Source organism: Mobula birostris, chromosome 5, assembly GCF_030028105.1.
Source record: "Mobula birostris isolate sMobBir1 chromosome 5, sMobBir1.hap1, whole genome shotgun sequence".
NCBI lineage: Eukaryota > Metazoa > Chordata > Chondrichthyes > Myliobatiformes > Myliobatidae > Mobula > Mobula birostris.
Window position 1 is genome coordinate 40930774 of NC_092374.1, and position 22762 is coordinate 40953535.

The 22762-nt window shown below is 40.5% G+C and overlaps 1 protein-coding gene across 2 annotated transcripts in view; it reads left to right on the forward strand.

Annotated features, from left to right (window-relative positions):
* Positions 1-22762, forward strand: part of mrps27 (mitochondrial ribosomal protein S27) — a 218909-nt gene that overhangs the window by 111184 nt on the left and 84963 nt on the right. For both annotated transcript variants that reach the window (XM_072257947.1, XM_072257946.1), the window contains exons 2-3: positions 460-540; positions 17574-17644. In XM_072257947.1, coding sequence (XP_072114048.1) covers positions 17591-17644 — 54 coding nt within the window. In that variant the 5' untranslated portion in view covers positions 460-540; positions 17574-17590. The remainder of the gene's footprint in view (positions 1-459; positions 541-17573; positions 17645-22762) is intronic.

Below are 22762 nucleotides of genomic sequence, written 5' to 3' on the forward strand. Positions count from 1 at the left end.
GTGGTCTCATTGAAACATGAAATGCTTCCAAAGCTTGATGGTATAGATGTCGAGTTAATGTTTACCCTGGCTGACATTAAAATAAAACTGCAGATGGTGGAAATATTAAATAAATACAAATAATGCTGGAATTACTCAGTAAGTCAGGTCATATCTGTGGGAAGCGAAACTGAGTCGATGTTTTGGATCAAAGGCTCTTTCTCAGTTCTGGGAAGCAGACAAAAGCAGCTGTTGAGCTAGAGTACCCTGCAGATCTATTTAACGGCAGCCTGCTTCTCTTCATCTTCTTGTGGTATCATCTGAACACATACCATTATGACCACCACGTATACTGGGTAACACCCACAATTTCTTTCAACCTTTCAGTTCCTTTGTTAGACTAAGTTTGCCTAATGTTCTGCCATAATCCTTCAATGAAATATTCTTATTTCATATACTTTTTCTTTTTATTGTATACAGTTACCAAAAGGTTCCTGCTGTCTGCAGCTTATTTGGACAGTGAAAAATGGGACCAGAGAAAGGAAGATCCACACAGCCTGGGTAAGTAAAATTAATTGGGAATGTAAGTTGTACTATTTGTAGGATCTTGTTTCTATAGTTTAACTGGGGCTCTGAAAGAAGTTATGTATATCAAGGGTATTTGAAAATGTCGGGCTTCGCAGAATATCCAAAACTAAAAAATAGACTTTTAAAAAAGATCACTTTCCCTCAATTTAGATGTCATTACTCACATTCTTTTTTGTTCGAGATTTGGTATTCTTATCTACTTGGTGTTTAAGGATACATCCAATAAAACTAAAACTGGAAAAAAAGGCTGTGTTGGCCCAGTTAGATTTTCCCTGCAATTTATTGGCTTCAAAATATGGCATTTACTAAACTAGACTGAAATGGAGTAGTCACTGAGTTTAGAAACTGGCCTTTCAACCCACCATGACCATACCAATCATTGGACGTATCTATATGAATACATTTATCAACAAGGAATGAATTACAAATGACAAGTGATTTTAAAAAATTGAATTTATCAGTTAACCTACACCCAGGCACCTAGCATTGGTAATATATTTTGTGAAGTTCCTTTTGGATGAGATTCAAAGCACTTGTGTTTTGACTACGAAGTATTTTGCTGCTGAAGGATGATGTAATGGGCTTGTGTTTTTTTATATGCCAAGTAGGTTTCTTTTAGGAGTGTAAAATTACTGTTAGCCTCTGTCAATACTAAATTACACCAAAACGATTTGATCTTCTTTCATTCCAGAGGTTTTTTTTTTCCAATTAAGCAAATGCATGCAATTCAGCATAAAAATCCTTTGCTTTCTGAAATGGATTTTTTTCCTTTCATTCTGCCCAAGTTGATTTGTGCTTTTCATTATTCTCATAACAATTTTTGCAGTACTGTTTCTGCTGTATCTCAATTATAATAAAACTGGTGATATAAAGCCTTTTGATTGAGGGCCATAAAATGTGTGATTTGTTAAAATTCTATAAATGTCAGATTAATAGCATTCACTTTAATTATCAGTGTTTCCAATCCCTGTTCCAGCTGTTTCATGACTGTCAAAATTAGCACTGTTTCATATAGCCTGAAGCTAAGGAGCTAAAGAATCTGCTTTTCCTCCTCACTGGAAAAATAGCAGAAATGAAAATATCCTTCTAATGAATAGTATTAATTTTATTTGACATCAGGTGATTTTGTCCTTTTAAACTGCTGATGGCAATGAGATTTTTCCTATGCAATGTAATAATGTATCACAGACATTCCTTGTAGAAAATTATGTAAATCTGATGCATCAGTTATTTTGTGCAAATTTCCATAATGTAGGCTTGATGTTCATTATGGAACTGTCATATGGGAAAGAAAATGTGGAAAGGTGGCATCTAGTGTTTGCATTCATGTTATCACAACTTCATTCTTTGGTAAATCTGGCACAGGAAAAACTTTTAATTAAAATAATTACTTATAATTATATTCCAAGCTGCATTGTAGCTGATTCTAGTGAAAAATTGTAGAAAGCATTATGAGTATGCATGTCAAATTGCAAATGCTGCCAAATGTATTTAATGCAACTGTTTTTTTTACAATGGACTTGGAGGTGTTTATACTACTTGTACTGCCAAAGTTACGTAGAGGAAGTGCTTGAGTAGCAAATTATATCGGAGTGAGAAATTGCTGGAAACTGGGTTCCAGAATAAAGAGAAATATTCTTAGTTTAAAGAATGTTCATTTAAAATATTTGTATTAAATTATTTTATTAAATTGTGGAACCAATGGCAGGTTTCTTCATCCTTAATAACTTTTTTCTATTTGGTTACATTTATATTTTATTATTTAGAAAAATTTGATTCAACATTCCTAAGTTCAAAATGAAGGAAAATCTTTGCTAGTTATTGATAGTTTTAATAATGGTTAATTATTATTTGCTCCTGGAAGTAAAATTGCATAGAGATGACCTCTCTAGATTTTCAGCTGTTTTAGACCCGAAGGAAGAAACATTCAAAATTGTCTACTCTAGTTTCTCTCCTAATGATATGTGGTGATTTTGGTATATTTGTACCCCTTCGTAAACTCAGCTAGACTGCTGTCCCCAAGATCTTCCATCATGTCTATCTTCTTGCCGTGGCTAAGAACTTTATTTTTAATGGACCTCACCCCCTGCCCTTTCCACTGCATCTAAAAATGTTCATTTCTTTCAAGACCTTGGACATATTGGTTTCTATGTGTGCAGGTCAGTGGGACTAGGCAGAAAATGGTTCGGTACAGCCAAGAAGGGCCAAAAGGCCTGTTTCTGTGCTGTAGTTTTTCTGTGGTTTCTATATTATCACTGCCTAAGTCCTAGGTTCTTTTTTTTTCTCATTAACTTTTATTTGAGCTCTCTAATTAAATTTCTGAGCATGCCAGAGAACTGAAGTAGTCAATATCAAAATGATCAGGACACTATATGTATGTCATTCTTTGAGGGTTCCAGTCTTTGGCATGTTTGAGCATACCATCCTCCTCCAATGTAACTCCTCTATTTCTGCCCTCACCCATCCTCCTGTCACTGCACCAGGGATAGGGCTCCTCTTGTCCTCACCTACCACCCCACCAGCCTCCACGTCCAGCACACAATACTCCATAACTTCCAGCATCTCCAATGGGATCCCACCACCAAGCATATCTTTCTCTCCCACCCCTCCCCCCACTTTCTGCTTTCTGCAGGGATTGCTCCCTGCATGACTCCCTTGTCCATTTGTCCCTCTCCACTGATCTCCCTCCTGGCACTTATCCTTGCAAGCGGAACAGTGCTACACCTGCCCCTACACCTCCTCCGTCACTACCATTCAAGGCCCTAAACAGTCCTTCCAGGTAAGGCGACACTTCACCTGTGAGTCTGTTGGGGTCATTTACTGTATCTAGTGCTCCCAGTGTGGCCTCCTGTATATTGGTGAGACCCAATGTAAATTGGGAGACCGTTTTGCCGAGTGCCTATGTTCCATCCGCCAGGAGAAGCAGGATCTCCCAGTGGCCAACATTTTAATTCCACTTCCCATTCTCATTCCGACAAGTCGGTCCGTGCCCTCATCTGCTGTCTCGATGTGGCCACACTCAGATTGGAGGAGCAACACCTTGTATTCTGTCTGGGTAGCCTCCAACCTGATGGCATGAACATCAATTTCTTGAACTTCTGGTAATGGTGCCCCCCTCCCCTTCACCATTCCCAATTCCCAATTCCCTCTCTCACCTTATCTCCTTACCTTGCCTATCTCCTCCCTCTTCCCTCTCTTCCATGTCCTTCTGACCTCTCCTATCAGATTCTCCCTTCTCTAGCCCTTTATCTCTTTCACCAATCAACTTCCCAGCTCTATACTCCACCCCTCCCCCTCCCAGTTTCACCTATCACCTACTACCTTGTATTTCTTCCTCCCCCCTCCCCATCTTCTTACTCTGATTCTCATCTTTTTTCTCCTGTCCTAATGAAGGGCCTCGGCCCAAAACGTTGACACTTTACTCTTTTTCATGGATGTTCCTGGCCTGCTGAGTTCTATGATTTTGTGTGTGTTCCTCTATTGCCCAGTTATGTTATGCTGCCCTCATAGGGTATAACTACAATTGTATTATAGTGGTTTACCTTGTTGGATCAGCAACAATACTGCTAGGATTCTTTAAGGAGCTTTTACTTACTTACATAACGTCTCAGAATGAGGATCAGATTTATTATCACCAGCATGTGTCATGAAATTTGTTAACTGTCAGTGATTTTATCTAAAAGCAAGACATGAATTTTCATACATTAACTGAATATATCTGGTTAACTCATCACAATGTCTCCTGATATGTGCACAAGTTCAGATTTGTCATACGGCTTATCCAGCACCTAGTGTTTGATATACTCCAGTATTAAAATACTCCTCTTTGGTTTCTTTCTTAGTTCTTAGCTCACATATTTGCTCCCTTGGCATCAGGTTATCATTGACCATCTGCAGCAAGTTAATTTTGTCACCCTGTTTACTGAGTGGCAAAATTTATCAATGTCAGCCTTAACACACACTGAGCATTTGTTGTACTCGAGTTAAAAAAATGGTAAAGCTTTGCAGATATCCTTGTCTCAGTCCAAAATCACTGACTGTGTATCATCTTTCTTTTTAAATCTTTTTATTAATTTTCAAAATTATAAACACAGTAACAATGTTAATACAGAGAGATTGGAATAATCTTATAACTAATAAACATATACAGAAAAAATTTCAAATAACATAGGTGTAATAAACTTCCAAACTCATGATGAAATTAGTCATAAAGAAAAAAAAAGAAATAAAAAGAAAAAATATATATATATAAGCAAAGAACCCCCCCCCAAAAAATTTTAAAAACTAAATACTAAATCCAAAAAAAGCAATCAGAACAAAACAGGGCTAGACCAATATCTTGAATCAAACACATTCAATAATGTCGTCAACTCCGCTCCTCTATTCATATATTTTATGTTAATAAAGAAGATTCGGAAGGGTCAAAATTACTGACTGCATATCAATAGATTTCATCTCCACTTTCTAGAATCTGCTGATTGGATAAAGTGTCATAGTATCTGCCCTGTCAGACCCGTTTAAAAATATTTTGTACTGACAGGACTTCCGGTTAGCAGCCATATGGAGTAGTCACAGAGAACGGGTGCTCCGTCCTACTTTTTATCTCCACACTTCTTCTTCCCCCTTTTCTCATACCAAACTGTTGGACTTTTTGCTCTTTCCCCTGCCTGCGACTACGCTCACTTCACAATGACCTCAAAGAGTACTAAACCCGGGAAAAAAGACGATTCGGCGGCTGGCCTGACAGTAGAGGCTATCTCCACGCGACTAGACTGATATGGTGTGGCGTTAGCAGCCGAACTTAAATCTCCTTTCAGCCTGCTGGAAACGAAACTCGACCAAATACAATGCATAGTGGAGGACCATAGCCAACGCTTACCCTCTCTCGAGCTCACTACAGACGACCTGAGCCAGCACGTCAGTGAACTGGAAAACATCTGCTCCAGCTTTACCCAATGTGAAAACAACATCAAGCTAATGGCTAAAGTTCCTGACTTGGACGGCAGAACCTATGTATCCTGGGCCTGCCAGAATCAGGCGGCCATCCTACTGAATTTTTTTCCAGTTGGCTTTGTGAAATCTTCGGGAAGGAGACGCTGTCATTCCTGCTGGAGATTGATAGAGCCCACCATTCACTAGCAGCTAAACCAGCTCCAGGACAGAGACTGCGCCTGGTCATTCTTCGCCTGCACCACTACCAGATTAAAGATCTCTTGGTTAGAGGCCTGGTGGAGAGGGAAGCTGGAATACCGGGGCCAGCAGATTTGGGTTGTGAAGGACTACTCTCCCGAAGTTTTGACCCTGCGAGCCGAGTACAGAGAAGTAATGATGGAGCTATACAACTGAGGACTCAGGCCTTCTCTACTATACCTTGCACGGCTCCGCATCACACTTCCCCGTGGTGATAAAAAGTGGCTACGCTCGGTAGACGAAGCACGGAAATGCATCGACACCCTCCCCACTACACTTTTCTCCCATACCCTCTTCCAGGTAACATTAGTAGTGCTTGAATAGCGAGGTCTGGTCTTACTTGGCCGGGTTAGGTACTGACTACCATGACAGGTGGAATATTATTCACTCAGACTGCTCCCTCTCGAGAGTATTTCCTTTTACCTGCAATTCAATGAACTCTACAACCTTTCGTGGGAAGAACTTTGGGTAAAATCTGCTTATTTTTTATTTTTTACTTTTTTCAGATGTAAGTTTATATTTCTGTTTTATGGTTCATTTTTCAGAGTCATGTTTAATAAACTTTGGGGGAATTGTTTTATCTCTCACTAAGCACAATGTCAGTTTAGGAGTGTTAAATGCTTACTCTTCCCTTTAACTAACAATAACAGAGTTGAAGATGACGCTACGAGTGACAGGAAGGTGTACTGTTGGATGATTATGGTTCTTAAGAGCTCGCTGCTATGCTTTTTGGCAACTGTCTTGTTGTGGTTTGGGGGGTGGGGGGAGGGTACTCCAATGCTGGTACTGTTTTAGAACCCTTAGAAGTTCTTGTTATACAGGATTTATTTCTGCCCTGTTTCTCTTTGTTTTACGTTTTTGCCCCAGAGCTGATACCCGAAATCTTGACACCACTTATGCCTATCAACCTGTATCTTTTTTAAAGGAGAATGGTTAGTCCGTTAAACTTTGTGAGCTGGAATGTCAAGGCGCTGAATCACCCTGTTAAAAGAAGGAAGGTGTTCTCACATCGCAAACAGCTTAATACAGCAATTGCATTCAATAATACAGCAGAATATTCGCAGTTCTGACAATTCCCGTCTAATGTCTCGATGGGTGGGGCAGCACTTCCACTCCACTTTTCAGGCTAAAGCCAGGGGAGGTTTCAATTCTCATAAACCAAAACATACCCTTTGAGCTCCACAGCACAATTTCAGATACAAGCGGTCGTTTTGTCATTGTCTCGGGGAAATTATATAATACATTGGTAGTGTTGGCTAGTGTATATGCTCCTAACTCGGATGATGTGGGCTTCTTTGAACTTTTTTTTTCTGCGCTGCCTGATTTGAGTTCATACTCTCTCATACTAGGTGTGGACTTCAACTGTTGGTTAGATCCAGTGCTGGATCGATCGTCTCCTATTCCCAGAGATCTAAGCAAATCTGCCTCGCTAATTCAGTCCTTCCTCTCCAACTATGGCACCTCCAATGTATGGCGCTTTCTCCACCCAAATAAGAGAGAATGTTCTTTCTTCTCACACATCCATCATACCTTTTCTAGAATTGATAACTTTTTAATCAATAATCAGCTGATTCCATCGGTCTGTTCCTATGTTTATCAGAGCATAGTGATATCAGACCACGCTCCGGTTGTCCTGTCTATAATTCTTCCTGGCCTTCCTCAAATAAATAAGCATTGGCGTTTTAATTCAACCTTACCGTCAGATAATGATTTTGTAAAATTTGTGGAGGACCAGATAATCTTTTTCCTTAATACCAATATGTCACCTGAACCTCAAGCCTGGTTGTTTGGGACACTATGAAAGCATACCTCAGGGGTCAAATAATTTCCTACACTACGAATATGAAAAGAAAGACCCATAAAGAATGACCAGATCTGGCCAATCAAATTAAAGAAATAGACCAACAATATGCTCAAATTAAAAATCCAGAGCTGTACAAAAATTGAGCGGAACTCCAAACTAAATTTGACCGTATTTCCACTCACCCAATTGAATGCCAACTTTTGAAGAGCAAGAGCCGGGGTCTATATCCACGGTGACAAATCTGGTAAATTTTTAGCCAACCAATTAAGGGGCCTCAAAGCCAAACAATACATCACAAAAATTCGAATGGCAAACAGAAGCATCACCTTGAATCACTCTGAAATCAACGACACGTTCAGGAATTTTTATTCATGACTTTACACTTCTGAATCCCCAAATGATAACATTTCGGTTGAGAATTTTTAAAATAGCTTAAATATCCCACCCTCTCTCCTGATCTCAAATTGAGACTGAATGAGCCAATATCATTAGAGGAAATATCCTCAGCTATCATAGAAACATAGAAAATAGGTGCAGGAGTAGGCCATTCGGCCCTTCGAGCCTGCACCGCCATTTATTATGATCATGGCTGATCATCCAACTCAGAACACCGCCCCAGCCTTCCCTCCATACCCCCTGACCCCCGTAGCCACAAGGGCCATATCTAACTCCCTCTTAAATATAGCCAATGAACTGGCCTCAACTGTTTCCTGTGGCAGAGAATTCCACAGATTCACCACTCTCTGTGTGAAGAAGTTTTTCCTAATCTCGGTCCTAAAAGGCTTCCCCTCTATCCTCAAACTGTGACCCCTCGTTCTGGACTTCCCCAACATTGGGAACAATCTTCCTGCATCTAGCCTGTCCAATCCCTTTAGGATCTTATACGTTTCAATCAGATCCCCCCTCAATCTTCTAAATTCCAACGAGTACAAGCCCAGTTCATCCAGTCTTTCTTCATATGAAAGTCCTGCCATCCCAGGAATCAATCTGGTGAACCTTCTCTGTACTCCCTCTATGGCAAGGATGTCTTTCCTCAGATTAGGGGACCAAAACTGCACACAATACTCCAGGTGTGGTCTCACCAAGGCCTTGTACAACTGCAGTAGTACCTCCCTGCTCCTGTACTCAAATCCTCTCGCTATAAATGCCAGCATACCATTCGCCTTTTTCACCGCCTGCTGTACCTGCATGCCCACTTTCAATGACTGGTGTATAACGACACCCAGGTCTCGTTGCACCTCCCCTTTTCCTAATCGGCCACCATTCAGATAATAATCTGTTTTCCTATTTTTGCCACCAAAGTGGATAACTTCACATTTATCCACATTAAATTGCATCTGCCATGAATTTGCCCACTCACCCAACCTATCCAAGTCACCCTGCATCTTCTTAGCATCCTCCTCACAGCTAACACTGCCACCCAGCTTCGTGTCATCCGCAAACTTGGAGATGCTGCATTTAATTCCCTCATCCAAGTCATTAATATATATTGTAAACAACTGGGGTCCCAGCACTGAGCCTTGCGGTACCCCACTAGTCACCGCCTGCCATTCTGAAAAGGTCCCGTTCATTCCCACTCTTTGCTTCCTGTCTGCTAACCAACTCTCCACCCACACCAATACCTTACCCCCAATACCGTGTGCTTTAAGTTTGCACACTAATCTCCTGTGTGGGACCTTGTCAAAAGCCTTCTGAAAATCCAAATATACCACATCCACTGGTTCTCCCCTATCCACTCTGCTAGTTACATCCTCAAAAAATTCTATGAGATTCGTCAGACATGATTTTCCTTTCACAAATCCATGCTGACTTTGTCCGATCATTTCACCGCTTTCCAAATGTGCTGTTATCACATCCTTGATAACTGACTCCAGCAGTTTCCCCACCACCGACGTTAGGCTAACCGGTCTATAATTCCCTGGTTTCTCTCTCCCTCCTTTTTTAAAAAGTGGAGTTACATTAGCCACCCTCCAATCCTCAGGAACTAGTCCAGAATCTAACGAGTTTTGAAAAATTATCACTAATGCATCCACTATTTCTTGGGCTACTTCCTTAAGCACCCTGGGATGCAGACCATCTGGCCCTGGGGATTTATCTGCCTTCAATCCCTTCAATTTACCTAACACCACTTCCCTACTAACATGTATTTCGCTCAGTTCCTCCATCTCACTGGACCCTCTGTCCCCTACTATCTCTTTACAACAGACTGGTAAATCTCCAGTTCCCAATGGGTTCCCTGTGGAATTCTTTAAATCGTTTTCGTCACTGCTCTTACCTCAACTAACCTTGGTTCTATCTGATTCGTTTAAACAAGGTAATCTGCCAGTATCATTTAATGAGGCACGCATCTTTCTTCTAGCAAAGAGAGGCAAAGGTCCAACAGAGTGCTCCTCATACAGGCCAATCTCTCTGTTAAACGTTGGTGTCAAAATTTTATCTAAAGTTCTGGCCCATAGACTGGAGAACATCCTACCCTCAATTATTTTTGAAGACCAAACTGGATTTGTCAAAAACGGCCTCCCCTTTTTTGACATACGCCGTCTATTAAATATTTTATACTCACCTTCATTTGGGATCCCTGAATGTGTCATCTCCTTAGACGCAGAGAAAGCGTTCAACCGTGTGGAATGGAATTACCTCTTTGCTGTTTTAGAAAAAATTTGATTTCGGACCAAGTTTTATCATGGGATTAAACTGTTATATTCGCGTCCCACCGCCTCTGTTTTGACCAACTCTCAGCAATCCCAACCTTTCAATCTTAAACATGGAACCCGCCAATGGTGCTCTTGAAGCCCTTTACTTTTTGATCTGGCCATAGAGCGACTGGCGATTGCGTTCTGCAGTTGTGCGGATCTGACAGGGATTTGGAGGGAGGGAGTTGAGCACAAAGTCTCCCTTTATGCTGACAATCTTTTGCTTTTTATATCAAACCCGATCACCTCCTTACCCCCCATGTTCTCACTCCTTTACAAATTTAGCCAGTTTTTAGGATACAAACTTAATTTACCCAAGAGCGAACTTTTTCCAATAAATGGAGAAGCACAAGTGTCAGAGTTCCATGACCTCCCTTTTAAAGTGGTGAATAACCAATTTACTTACCTTGGCGTCACAGTAACAATGAAATATAAGTGTCTTTTTGGAGAAAATTTCATTAATTTGTTAAATCATACAAAACAGAGCCTAGCACAGTGGTCACCCCTGTCCATGTTCCTGATGGGCCGAATCAATGTTGTTAAAATGAACATCCTTCCTAAGTTCCTATACCTTTTTCAATCCATACCTAAAGCCTTCTTTGACTCGCTAGACTCAGTCATATTGTCCTGCTTTTGGAAGGGCAAGCGTCCCCGATTGAATAAAGTCCATCTTCAAAAGTCCAGAAGTGTTAGGGGCATGGCTCTGCCCAATTTCCGCTTATATTACTGGACAGCTAACATATGCTATCTCATCTTTTGGTCTTATTTTTACAACCAATCTGACTGCCCAATATGGGTGACAATGGAGCTGAACTCTGTTAGGAATTTCTCCATCTCTGCACTTCTTGGATCTGCACTTCCTTTTCTTACACCTAAACCAACTGCTAATCCTGTTCTCAGGCACACTGAGTATGGGCTCAGTTCAGAAAGCACTGTGGTCTCCATGCCTTCTCTCTTTCAAGTCCTATTCTACAAACCCCATTTCCAGAAAAGTTGGGATATTTTCCAAAATGCAATAAAAACAAAAATCTGTGATATGTTAATTCATGTAAACCTTTATTTAACTGACAAAAGTACAAAGAAAAGATTTTCAATAGTTTTACTGACCAACTTAATTGTATTTTGTAAATATACACAAATTTAAAATTTGATAGCTGCAACACACTCAACAAAAGTTGGGACAGAGTTAAAATAAGATTGAAACGTGCACAAAATATTCAAGTAACACTGGTTTGGAAGACTCCACATTAAACAGGCTAATTGGTAGCAGGTGAGGTATCATGACTGGGTATAAAAGTAGCGTCCATCAAAGGCTCAGTCTTTGCAAGCAAGGATGGGTCGTGGCTCACCCCTTTGCGCCAAAATTCGTGACAGAATTGTTAGTCAGTTCAAATGAACATTTCTCAATGCAAGATTGCAGAGAATTTAGATCTTTCAACATCTACAGTACATAATATTGTGAAAAGATTCAGAGAATTCAGAGACATCTCAGTGCGTAAAGGGCAAGGTCGGAAACCACTGTTGAATGTGCGTGATCTTCGAGCCCTCAGGCGGCACTGCCCAAGAAACCATCATGCTACTGTGACAATTATAGCCACCTGGGCTCGGGAGTACTTTGGAAAACCATTGTCACTCAACACAGTCCGTCGCTGCATTCAGAAATGCAACTTGAAACTGTATTACGCAAGGAGGAAGCCATACATCAACTCTATGCAGAAACGCCGGCGAGTTCTCTGGGCCCGTACTCATCTCAGACGGACCGAAAGACTGTGGAACCGTGTGCTGTGGTCAGATGAGTCTACATTTCAGCTAGTTTTCGGAAAAAACGACATCGAGTTCTCCGTGCCAAAGATGAAAATGACCATCCAGATTGTTATCAGCGAAAGGTGCAAAAGCCAGCATCTGTGATGGTATGGGGGTGCATCAGTGCCCACGGCATGGGTGAGTTGCATGTATGTGAAGATACCATTGACTCTGAGGCGTATATTAGGATTTTAGAGAGACATATGTTGCCATCAAGGCGACATCTCTTCCCAGGACGTCCATGCTTATTTCAGCAGGACAAGGCCAGACTACATTCTGCACGGGCTACAACAGCGTGCAGAGTGCGTGTGCTTGACTGGCCTGCTGCCAGTCCAGATCTATCTCCTATTGAAAATATATGGCGCATCATGAAGAGGAGAATCAGACAACGGAGACCACGGACTATTGAGCAGCTGAAGTCTTGTATCAAGCAAGAATGGACAAAATTTCCAATTGCAAATCTACTACAATTAGTATCCTCAGTTCCAAAATGATTAAAAAGTGTTATTAAAAGGAAAGATGATGTAACACAATGGTAAATATGCCTCTGTCCCAACTTTTGTTGAGTGTGTTGCAGCCATCAGATTCTAAATTTGTGTATCTTTGTAAAATACAATTAAGTTGGTCAGTAAAACTATTGAAAATCTTTTCTTTGTACTTTTGTCAGTTAAATAAAGGTTTACATGAATTAACATATCACAGATTTTTGATTTTATTGCATTTTGGAAAATATCCCAACTTTTCTGGAAATAGGGTTTGTATATAATCATCTCTTCCAGCCTTCTGTACATGATCCAACATTTCAAGACTGGTACAGAAAGGGCACCAGGCACTTTAAAGATATTTTTATAGACAACTGCTTTGCATCATTTGAACAACTGTCTGCAAAGTTTAACCTACCCAACACTCACTTCTTCAGATATTTGCAAATTAGACATTTTATCAGCCCTCTGATACCAAACTTCCCTGAGGCACCCAACACAAACATCGTTGATATGTTTCTCTGCATGAATCCATTGCGCAAAGAACTAATATCTACTATTTGCGACAAGCTAGTGGCTCTGAGGCAAGCTCCACTTGACAAAATTTAAACTGCCTGAGACTCACTGTCAGATGATGTTTGGGATTCAGTTCTCAAGTTAGTTAACTCAACCTCTTTATGTGCCTGCCACTGCTTGTTACAGTTCAAGGTTGTACACAGGGCCAATATGTCTAAAACTAAATTATCTCGCATTTACCCAGATGTTAAACCCTGCTGCGACAAATGCAAAAGGGGTGAGGCTTCCCTTATTCATATGTACTGAACATGACCTAGCTTGGAAAAATACTGGAAAGATGTTTTCCAAACTCTATCCCAAATACTTAATTACAATCTGGAACCTAGCTCTTTGATTGCTCTTTTCAGCACCTCCGGAGAGGGGGACATGCACCTAAGTCCGACCAAGCACACTGTCTTTTGCCTCCCTTTTGGCTAGGCGCGCAGTCTTGCTCGGGTGGAGGGATTCTGCCTCACACACCCACGCTCAGTGGCTGAAGGATGTCATGTCCAGTCAACTCCTTGAGAAGATCCATTATTCAATTCTCAACTCGGACATAGAAGTTCCAAAAGGTGTGGGGACCGTTTCTTGAATATTTTCAGATTTTCCAGCTAAACTAAAGGTCCATCCTTTCTTCCTGTGTTCTGCACATAAATCCTTGACCTCCAGCATTTTCCCGTAAAATTCTATGGACTCAGACTTGTAAACATACAACAGTCTATGTATTTGGAAAATACACCTTCTCTATACCAATGTAGCTCTGTGAGGACAAAGGTCCTGTTTAACCCTTTTTGCTAATGCAATGATGGCTTGGAGTTGTGGACTGGGAGAGGTGGGGAAATAATCAAAGCATGATTGTACTGTGGGTGCATCTCTTTCATAGATGTGAATTGTACATTTGATACATCTGTTATGCACTGCACAAATCTGCTTTATACTATGCTCTCTTTATTTAAAAAACCAATAAAAATATTGTTGGAAAAAAAAGAAAAATATTTTGTACTTTAGTGAGATTGCTTCTCATTTTTCTTAATTCCAGAAACCACAGACTTATTGGCGTTAATCTTGAGTCAATCAAGAATTCTCAGGTTAATATGAAAGGTGTTCCACGGTGTTGTCCACCCACAAGTGCAATGCCTTTTCAGATTAGAATGCTGGACCAAAGAAGTAATTTTTATGAAGTTCTTGTCAATATAGTTTGTTATACTTTACGATGCATTAGTTTTACTTAAATTTCTTCTATTTAGAAGTTATTTGGTTGGTAACCTTGTAACCAATTAATTTTTTTGTAATAACTCCCAGTGTAGTTTGCAGGTTCTGTAGCTTGATGTTTAATTTCCACATTTATCCCCTTTACATAGTCAGTGAAAAGTAATCTTAAACTGTTATTCTTCATATAGAAATGTAGAAGTATACAGTGATAGGGAACTTTACAGTTTTTCTCCAACCCATAGAGCCCATACTGTTGGAAGTACCATCCTTATTGACTTGAACGGTTGGACAAAAAAAAATCCAATGCTTGGATTTCTGTAGGGCATAGTTAGGGAGGAAACCATAAATCTTTAAACATCTTTTCCCCATATTTTAAAGTGAGACATCGAGGAGGAACAATTTTTTTTCATGCAAAGGATAGGTGAAAATGAAAGTCACAGAACGTGGTGGAGATAGGTACTCTCAAAAGAAACAGGTACTCTCAAGACGATTAAAATGTATCTGGATAAGCACAAATCACCAGGTTCAAAGATTGCAGATCTACTGCTGGTGAACTGGATTCATATACATGGGTTCTTGATGGTTGGCATCAACAAGGTTGCCTAAAGGATCTGTTTTAATGCTGTATGACCCTGAAGCAGGGGTTCCCATCCTGAGGTCCACAGACCCCTCATTTAATGCGAGGGGTCCATGACACCAAAAAAGATTGGGAACCCCTGCAGTTATTGAATCTTGCACTTATATTGAGTTAGCCCAAATGGTCTGTGTGGGTGTTATTTCCTTTTCTTGCTCCCTCATACTTTCCTTTATTGTGTTTTCCCCTTAATTGCTGGTGAATCCAGGCGTTGCATGTCATGAAAGTTCATTGGTTGAAATATAATTTGCCCTTAATATTGATAATGTTTCTAAAGTCTTTAGACTTTATGCTAAAACTTTTTGTTTTGGATTTTGGAATGTTTTGTTCATTGATCAGGTTGCACTGGCCTGCCATGAAACTCTGGAAATTGGATCTTTTTCCCCATTCAGTTCTCATTAGCAAGTTCAACCCAAAGCTAGAGATAAAATTATGAAAGTATTTTACAGAGGTAAAAGATTCCTTGACAGATGTTTTATATTAGAACTTTAAATACAAAGATCGTTAACTGATTAAAACTACACTTAAAGATTTGATATATAAAAGCTAAAAAATACACATAGATATAACAAAATTTGCAACACTAAAAAAAGCTGATAGTGGACTTTAAGAAGGGTAAGATGAGGGAACTATGAATCCTCATAGGGGGATCAGAAGTGGAGAGAGAGAATATATCAAGAGCTCTGAGGATCTAACCTGGTCCCAACATATCAGTGCAGCTATAAAGAAGGCAAGACAGTGGCTATATTTCATTAGAAGTTTGAGGAGATTTGATTTGTCATCTAAGACACTAGAAAACTTCTCCAGATGTACCGTGGAGAGTCTTCTGGCAGGCTGCATCACTGTCTGATACAGTAGGGGGTGGGGTGTGGAGGGGCTACTGCACAGGATCGAAAGAAGCTACAGAAAGTTGTTAAATTAGTCAGCTACATCTTGGGTATCTTAAGACACCTTCAAGGAGCAGTGCTTCAGAAAGGCAGCATCCATTATTAAGGAACCCTATCACTCAGGTCATGCTCGCTTTTCATTGTTATTGTCAGGAAGGAGGTACAGAAGCCTGAAGGCACCCACTCAATGATTCAAGAACAGCTTCTTCCCCTCTGTTATCTGATTCCTAAATGGACTTTGAACCCTTGAACACTACCTCACTTTTTTTGTTTTTTTGTTTTTGCATTATTTTTAATTTAACTATTTAATATGCATGTTTAGTTACGGTAATTAACTTTTTTTTCTATATTATAATGTATTGCATTCTACTACTGCTGCTAAGTTAACAAATTTCACGACATAATGCTGGTGATATTAATCCTGATTCTGATTCTAATCCTGAAAATTATCAGTTTGAAACTGCCTCACTGTTTCAGGAGAAAAGGAAAACTGAATATTTGGATCATTTAGAATCCCCTTGAAAGCCAGTCATCAATTGTTCATAATTTTGCTACTCATTCTTAAAATGTGCACAGCAATTTACAATAAATTAATGCTGTTGAGTTATAATTTTGAAATCAATTCTTTGAAACGTGTGGATAAATTTAATAATTTTAATGGTTTTCAATGGATTATTAGCAAGTAAGTCCATTAAGGCTGCTTGTGTAACAGAAAATTGCCCTTGAGTTCATAAATTGCTAAGAAACAGAATAAAATTTGTTGTTACAGAATTTGTATGAAAATGTAAGCGAACACAGTTTTGTTTGATTCACACAATTTACATTTCTTGATACGTGCACCAATGACACAGCATTATGACAAACACCACCCTATAACATGGGGATTGTCTGTGTTCAGAAGTTTAAGGTATTTGACTACAACAGCAGGTGGCAGTGTACATTTCCTCTCAGACCCAGAGGAATTTTTAATGCATTTCAGTTTTGATTATTTTAAAATAAATATTCCACAGGTTATTGCTATGTGCCAAAATGTGCTGCAGAGCTGATTCATATTGCAGATTCCTTTTTATAATTATAATAATTATAAAAGAAATATGCCCTTTACAGTCAAAATTTCTAGTCTAATCTGGAAAGTAGTAGTTGATTTTTTTAAGTCCTCACGATTTACTTGCATACAGTACATGTGCATTTTAACTTTGAAACTTGATTGCAACAAAATAAAACAGCAGTGTCTGAAAGATTTTTGTGAAAAGGTTGATGCATTGAATGTATTCAGGATTGTATTGAAAATTATTCATCATCCTTTGAGGGTTGTACAACATGAATATTAGGTAGAACAGATAATGTTTTGAAAGCAGTGTTTTATAATCTTGATAGAATACTCAGTGACTGAATACATTGACTGACAAGAACTGATGAGCTTTTTCAATGGTTAGCTCATTAGAAGCAAATAGGATTGAGCAGAAAGAAAGGTCAAGGACTCTGTCTCCCATGTAGGTTTTAAAAATCCTTTAAACAACAGTGAAATCATCTCTTAAATAATTTAAGTGTTTAGGCTGGGCTTTTCAATAGCTTACAGTGGATTTAATAAATATTTTGCAAGTAATTATGTGCAAAAACTGCAACTCAGTCCCTTCCAGAAAACAACAGACTAACACACCAGTTTACTTCGAGAAAAAAATATTGTTTCACTGTGGTTAGGAATATCTAATAAAAAAAAATTAAATATTGTTTCTTCTTACTCAGCGGAATTAGCTGCACAAATGGACATGACTTACGAAAAGAAACTTCCTGTCAGCTCCTTAACTATAGCACGGGTAAGACAATAAAAGCAGCATCCATGTATTATTAATGTTTATGTGTAATACCTCTAAGGTAAAGGGAGCTAGTAGAGATTTATTCTAAAATGATCTCTGATTCCAGTTCAAGTGTTCTGCTTTAAATATGTGAGCTAGTTGAAAGACTGTAATCTGTAGTCATAACACGTGCAGAACTATACTATTTATGGATCTTTTAGTAGTGAATGCTTCCAGGGTGAAATATCTGCAGAAAATTTTGTAATATTTACAGCATTTGTAATGATGGTAAAATAGAGAGAATGATACATTGAAGCTACCTAATATTTTGACTGGTTACATGTAGTCATGAAAAAAGCACAATTTCCAGGCCACATATAATACAGACATCCCACCCTGCAATAACTCATTTCAGGGAGGTCTCAGCCAGAAGTCTCAACCTCAGAGCAGTCTGTGTCGATGAATTTGTTAATTTTGCAAGACATCAGATTCACAAGTGTTTTGTGAGACACCATGCTGAATGCCCTTTTAACATCACAATTAGAATTTGGCAGCACCAAAAGCAGCTTCATCAACTGGCAGAGCCCTTTGAATCTCAACTGCCCTGTGCTCACAAATTTTACTTTGAACAGCTTCCCCCAGAACTCATCAACTGGCAAACTTTTGTAGTTTGGCACCAGTCCTTCAAGGTTAGTTGAGACAGAATCCAGGACCCTTTCTAGATCTTTCTGTCTCTGTCCCTGGAGACAGCTTATCCACTGATGTCTACTATAAGCCTACTGACTCTCACAGCTATCTGGACTATTCCTCTTCTCACCCTGTCTCTTGCAAAAGTGCCATCCCCTTCTCGCAATTACTCCGTCTCCACCGCATCAGCTGTCAGGATTTTCATTCCAGGACGAAGGAGATGTCCTCCTTTTTTAAAGAAAGGGGCTTCCCTTCCTGCACTATCAACTCTGCTCTCAAACGCATCTCCCCCATTTCACGCACATCTGCTCTCACTCCATCCTCCCGCCACCCCACTAGGAATAGGGTTCCCCTGGTCCTCACCTACCACCCCACCAGCCTCCAGGTCCAACATATTATTCTCCGTAACTTCCGCCACCTCCAACGGGATCCCACCACTAAGCACATCTTTCCCTCCCCCCCCTCTGCTTTCCGCAGAGATCGCTCCCTATGCGACTCCCTTGTCCATTCATCCCTCCCCAGTGATCTCCCTCCTGGCACTTATCCTTGTAAGCAGAACAAGTGCTACACATGCCCTTACACTTCCTCCCTTACCACCATTCAGGGCCCCAGACAGTCCTTCCAGGTGAGGCGACACTTCACCTGTGAGTCGGCTGGGGTGATATACTGCATCCGGTGCTCCCGATGTGGCCTTCTATATATTGGCGAGACCCGACGCAGACTGGGAGACCACTTTGCTGAACACCTGCACTCTGTCCGCCAGAGAAAGCAGGATCTCCCAGTGGCCACACATTTTAATTCCACAACCCATTCCCATTCTGACATGTCTATCCACGGCCTCCTGTACTGTAAAGATGAAGCCACACTCAGGTTGGAGGAACAACACCTTATATTCCGTCTGGGTAGCCTCCAACCTGATGGCATGAACATCGTCTTCTCTAACTTCTGCTAATGCCCCACCTCCCCCTTGTACCCCATCCATTATTTATTTTTATACACACATTCTTTCTCTCACTCTCCTTGTTCTCCCTCTGTCCCTCTGACTATACCCCTTGCCCATCCTCTGGTTCCGCCCCACTTGTCTTTCTCCCCGGACCTCCTGTCCCATGATCCTCTCATATCCCCTTTGCCAATCACCTGTCCAACTCTTGGCTCCATCCCTCCCCCTCCTGTCTTCTCCTATCATTTTGGATCTCCCCCTCCCCCTCCCACTTTCAAATCTCTTACTAACTCTTCCTTCAGTTAGCCCTGACGAAGGGTCTCGGCCTGAAACGTCGACTGTACCTCTTCCTAGAGATGCTGCCTGGCCTGCTGCGTTCACCAGCAACTTTGATGTGTGTTACTCACCTCAACATTTCTTTTACTGACATTTAACCCACCATGGGCAATAGAAAAGTCACTGTTGCAAACAGTGAAGCAAGCAATGCGGTCATTATTTTTGACCCCTATTAGACAGGGGTACACTTTAGTGTAGTCTGGGCTGAAGTATGTTTTATATTTTCTTTTTTATGGAACACTCTGCCATGGCACTGTAGGACACTAAACTGAACTGATGAACAATGAAAGAGAGAGAGGTCCACTGTAAAGCCCGCCTACAGAGAAAACTGATAGGTCTACTTAGCACATAGAGAGACCAATCAGGATTTATTTTCTTTCTTTCTTTGTTTCTCTCTCTCTCTCTCTCTCTCTTTCTCTCTCTCACTCACACTCACACTCACACTCACACTCACACACACACACACACACACACATATTCATTTCCGGGTTTTAATATATAATTTGCGGGCGTCAGAGAGCCGCTATCAATATGCGGGGAGACTCCCGGAACTTCCGGGAGAGGTGGGATGTCTGTATAATATGGCCCACTATCATTTGATTTATGCTGACCAAGGCTCACACCCTGATAGTACTGAACTTTACCTGCTACACAACTCCCAATAAGCTGTCAGTATCAACCCCACAGGGCACGAACAACAACTGGCTATAGAAAAGCAGAAAATAAGGTCTCACCTCATCCACAAACCACACTGGATGTCATCCATTGCAAGTAAACTGCATCCTTCAAGATGCACAATTTTGCTTCTTGCTAAAGGCATACATGAAATAAAAACATTAATAAAGAACTAACTGGTGCACATTAACAAAACCCACATCTTCAATTGAGCGAAAGATTTTCTAGAAGAATAGTCTACCCTCCCAGGCTTGTTGAGCTGATTTAATGGTAAAAGAAGCATGATGAATGATTTTATGCTGTGCCATTTGTTTATTGCATTGCTGAAACTGTCAGATAGCTACCAACTATGCAGTATGTTGATGTTAGTTTATGCAATAGGTTTGATTTATAGAAACCATAGAAAAACTACAGCACAGAAACAGGCCTTTTGGCCCTTCCTGGCTGTGCCGAATCATTTTCTGCCTAGTCCCGCTGACCTGCACACGGACCATATCCCTCCATACACCTCCCATCCATGTATCTGTCCAATTTATTCTTAAATGTTAAAAAAGAACCCGCATTTACCACCTGGTCTGGCAGCTCATTCCATACTCCCACCATTCTCTGTGTGAAGAGGCCCCCCCTAATGTTCCCTTTAAACTTCCCCCCCTCACCCATAACCCATGTCCTCTGGTTTTCTTCTCCCCTAGCCTCAGTGGAAAAAGCCTGCTTACATTCACTCTATCTATGCCCATCATAATTTTATATACCTCTATCAAATCTCCCCTCATTCTTCTACGCTCCAGGGAATAAAGTCCTAACCTATTCAACCTTTCTCTGTAACTGAGTTTCTCAAGTCCCGGCAACATCCTTGTAAACCTTCTCTGCACTCTTTCAACCTTATTAATATCCTTCCTGTAATTTGGTGACCAAAACTGAACACAATACTCCAGATTCGGCCTCACCAATGCCTTATACAACCTCATAATAACATTCCAGCTCTTATACTCAATACTTTGATTAATAAAGGCCAAAGTACCAAAAGCTCTCTTTATGACCCTATCTACCTGTGACGCAACTTTTAGGGAATTTTGTGTCTGTATTCCCAGATCCCTCTGTTCTACTGCACTCCTCAATGCCTTACCATTTACCCTGTGTGTTCTACCTTGGTTTGTCCTTCCAAAGTGCAATACCTCACACTTGTCTGTATTAAACTCCATCTGACATTTTTTAGCCCATTTTTCCAGCTGGTCCAAATCCCTCTGCAAGCTTTGAAAACCTTCTTCACTGTCTACTCCACCTCCAATCTCTGTATCATCAGCAAATTTGCCGATCCAATTTACCACATTATCATCCAGATCATTGATATAGATGACAAATAACAATGCACCCAGCACTGATCCCTGTGGCACACCACTAGTCACAGGCCTCCACTCTGAGAAGCAATCCTCTACTACCACTCTTTGGCTTCTTCCATTGAGCCAATGTCTAATCCAATTTACCACCTCTCCATGTATACCTAGTGACTGAATTTTCCTAACTAACCTCCCATGCGGGACCTTGTCAAAGGCCTTACTGAAGTCCATGTAGACAACATCCACTGCCTTCCCTTCATCCACTTTCCTGGTAACCTCCTCGAAAAACTCCAATAGATTGGTCAAACATGACCTACCACGCACAAAGCCATGTTGACTCTCCTTAATAAGTCCCTGTCTATCCAAATGCTTGTAGATTCTGTCTCTTAGTACTCCCTCCAATAACTTACCCACTACCGACGTCAAACTTCGCGGCCTATAATTTCCCGGATTACTTTTCGATCCTTTTTTAAACAATGGAACAACATGAGCCATTCTCCAATCCTCCGGCACCCCACCCGTAGACACCGACATTTTAAATATATCTGCCAGGGCCCCTGCAATTTCAACACTAGTCTCCTTCAAGGTCCGAGGAAATACCCTGTTAGGTCCTGGGGAATTTATCCACTTTAATTTGCCTCAAGATAGCAAGCACCTCCTCCTTTTCAATCTGTACAGTTTCCATGATCTCACTACTTGTTTCCCTTAATTCCCTAGACTTCGTTTCCTTAGTAAATACGGACGCAAAAAACCCATTAAAGATCTCCCCTATTTCTTTTAGTTCCGCACATAGCCGACCACTCTGATCTTCAAGAGGACCAACTTTATCCCTTACAATCCTTTTACTCTTAATATACCTGTAAAATGTTCTGAATTGTTTGACAGCAGGAGTAAAAATAAGATGTATTGTTGTGCTTTAAGAAATAGGAATAGGCCCAGGGCTGCTCCATCATTCATTAAGATTATGGCTGATCCAACTTTCGTCTAGTCCACTTTCTCACCTGCTCCTAGTGATTCTTTATTTTAAAAATTCTGTCTGTCTCAGCTTTGAATATATTAAAAGAATTTAAAATTGCAAGGAATTCCTAAAATTCATAATTATTTATGTAGAATTTTTTCCTTCTGTCAGTTTTAAATAAGCACCCATCATGCTAAAAAAAAAGA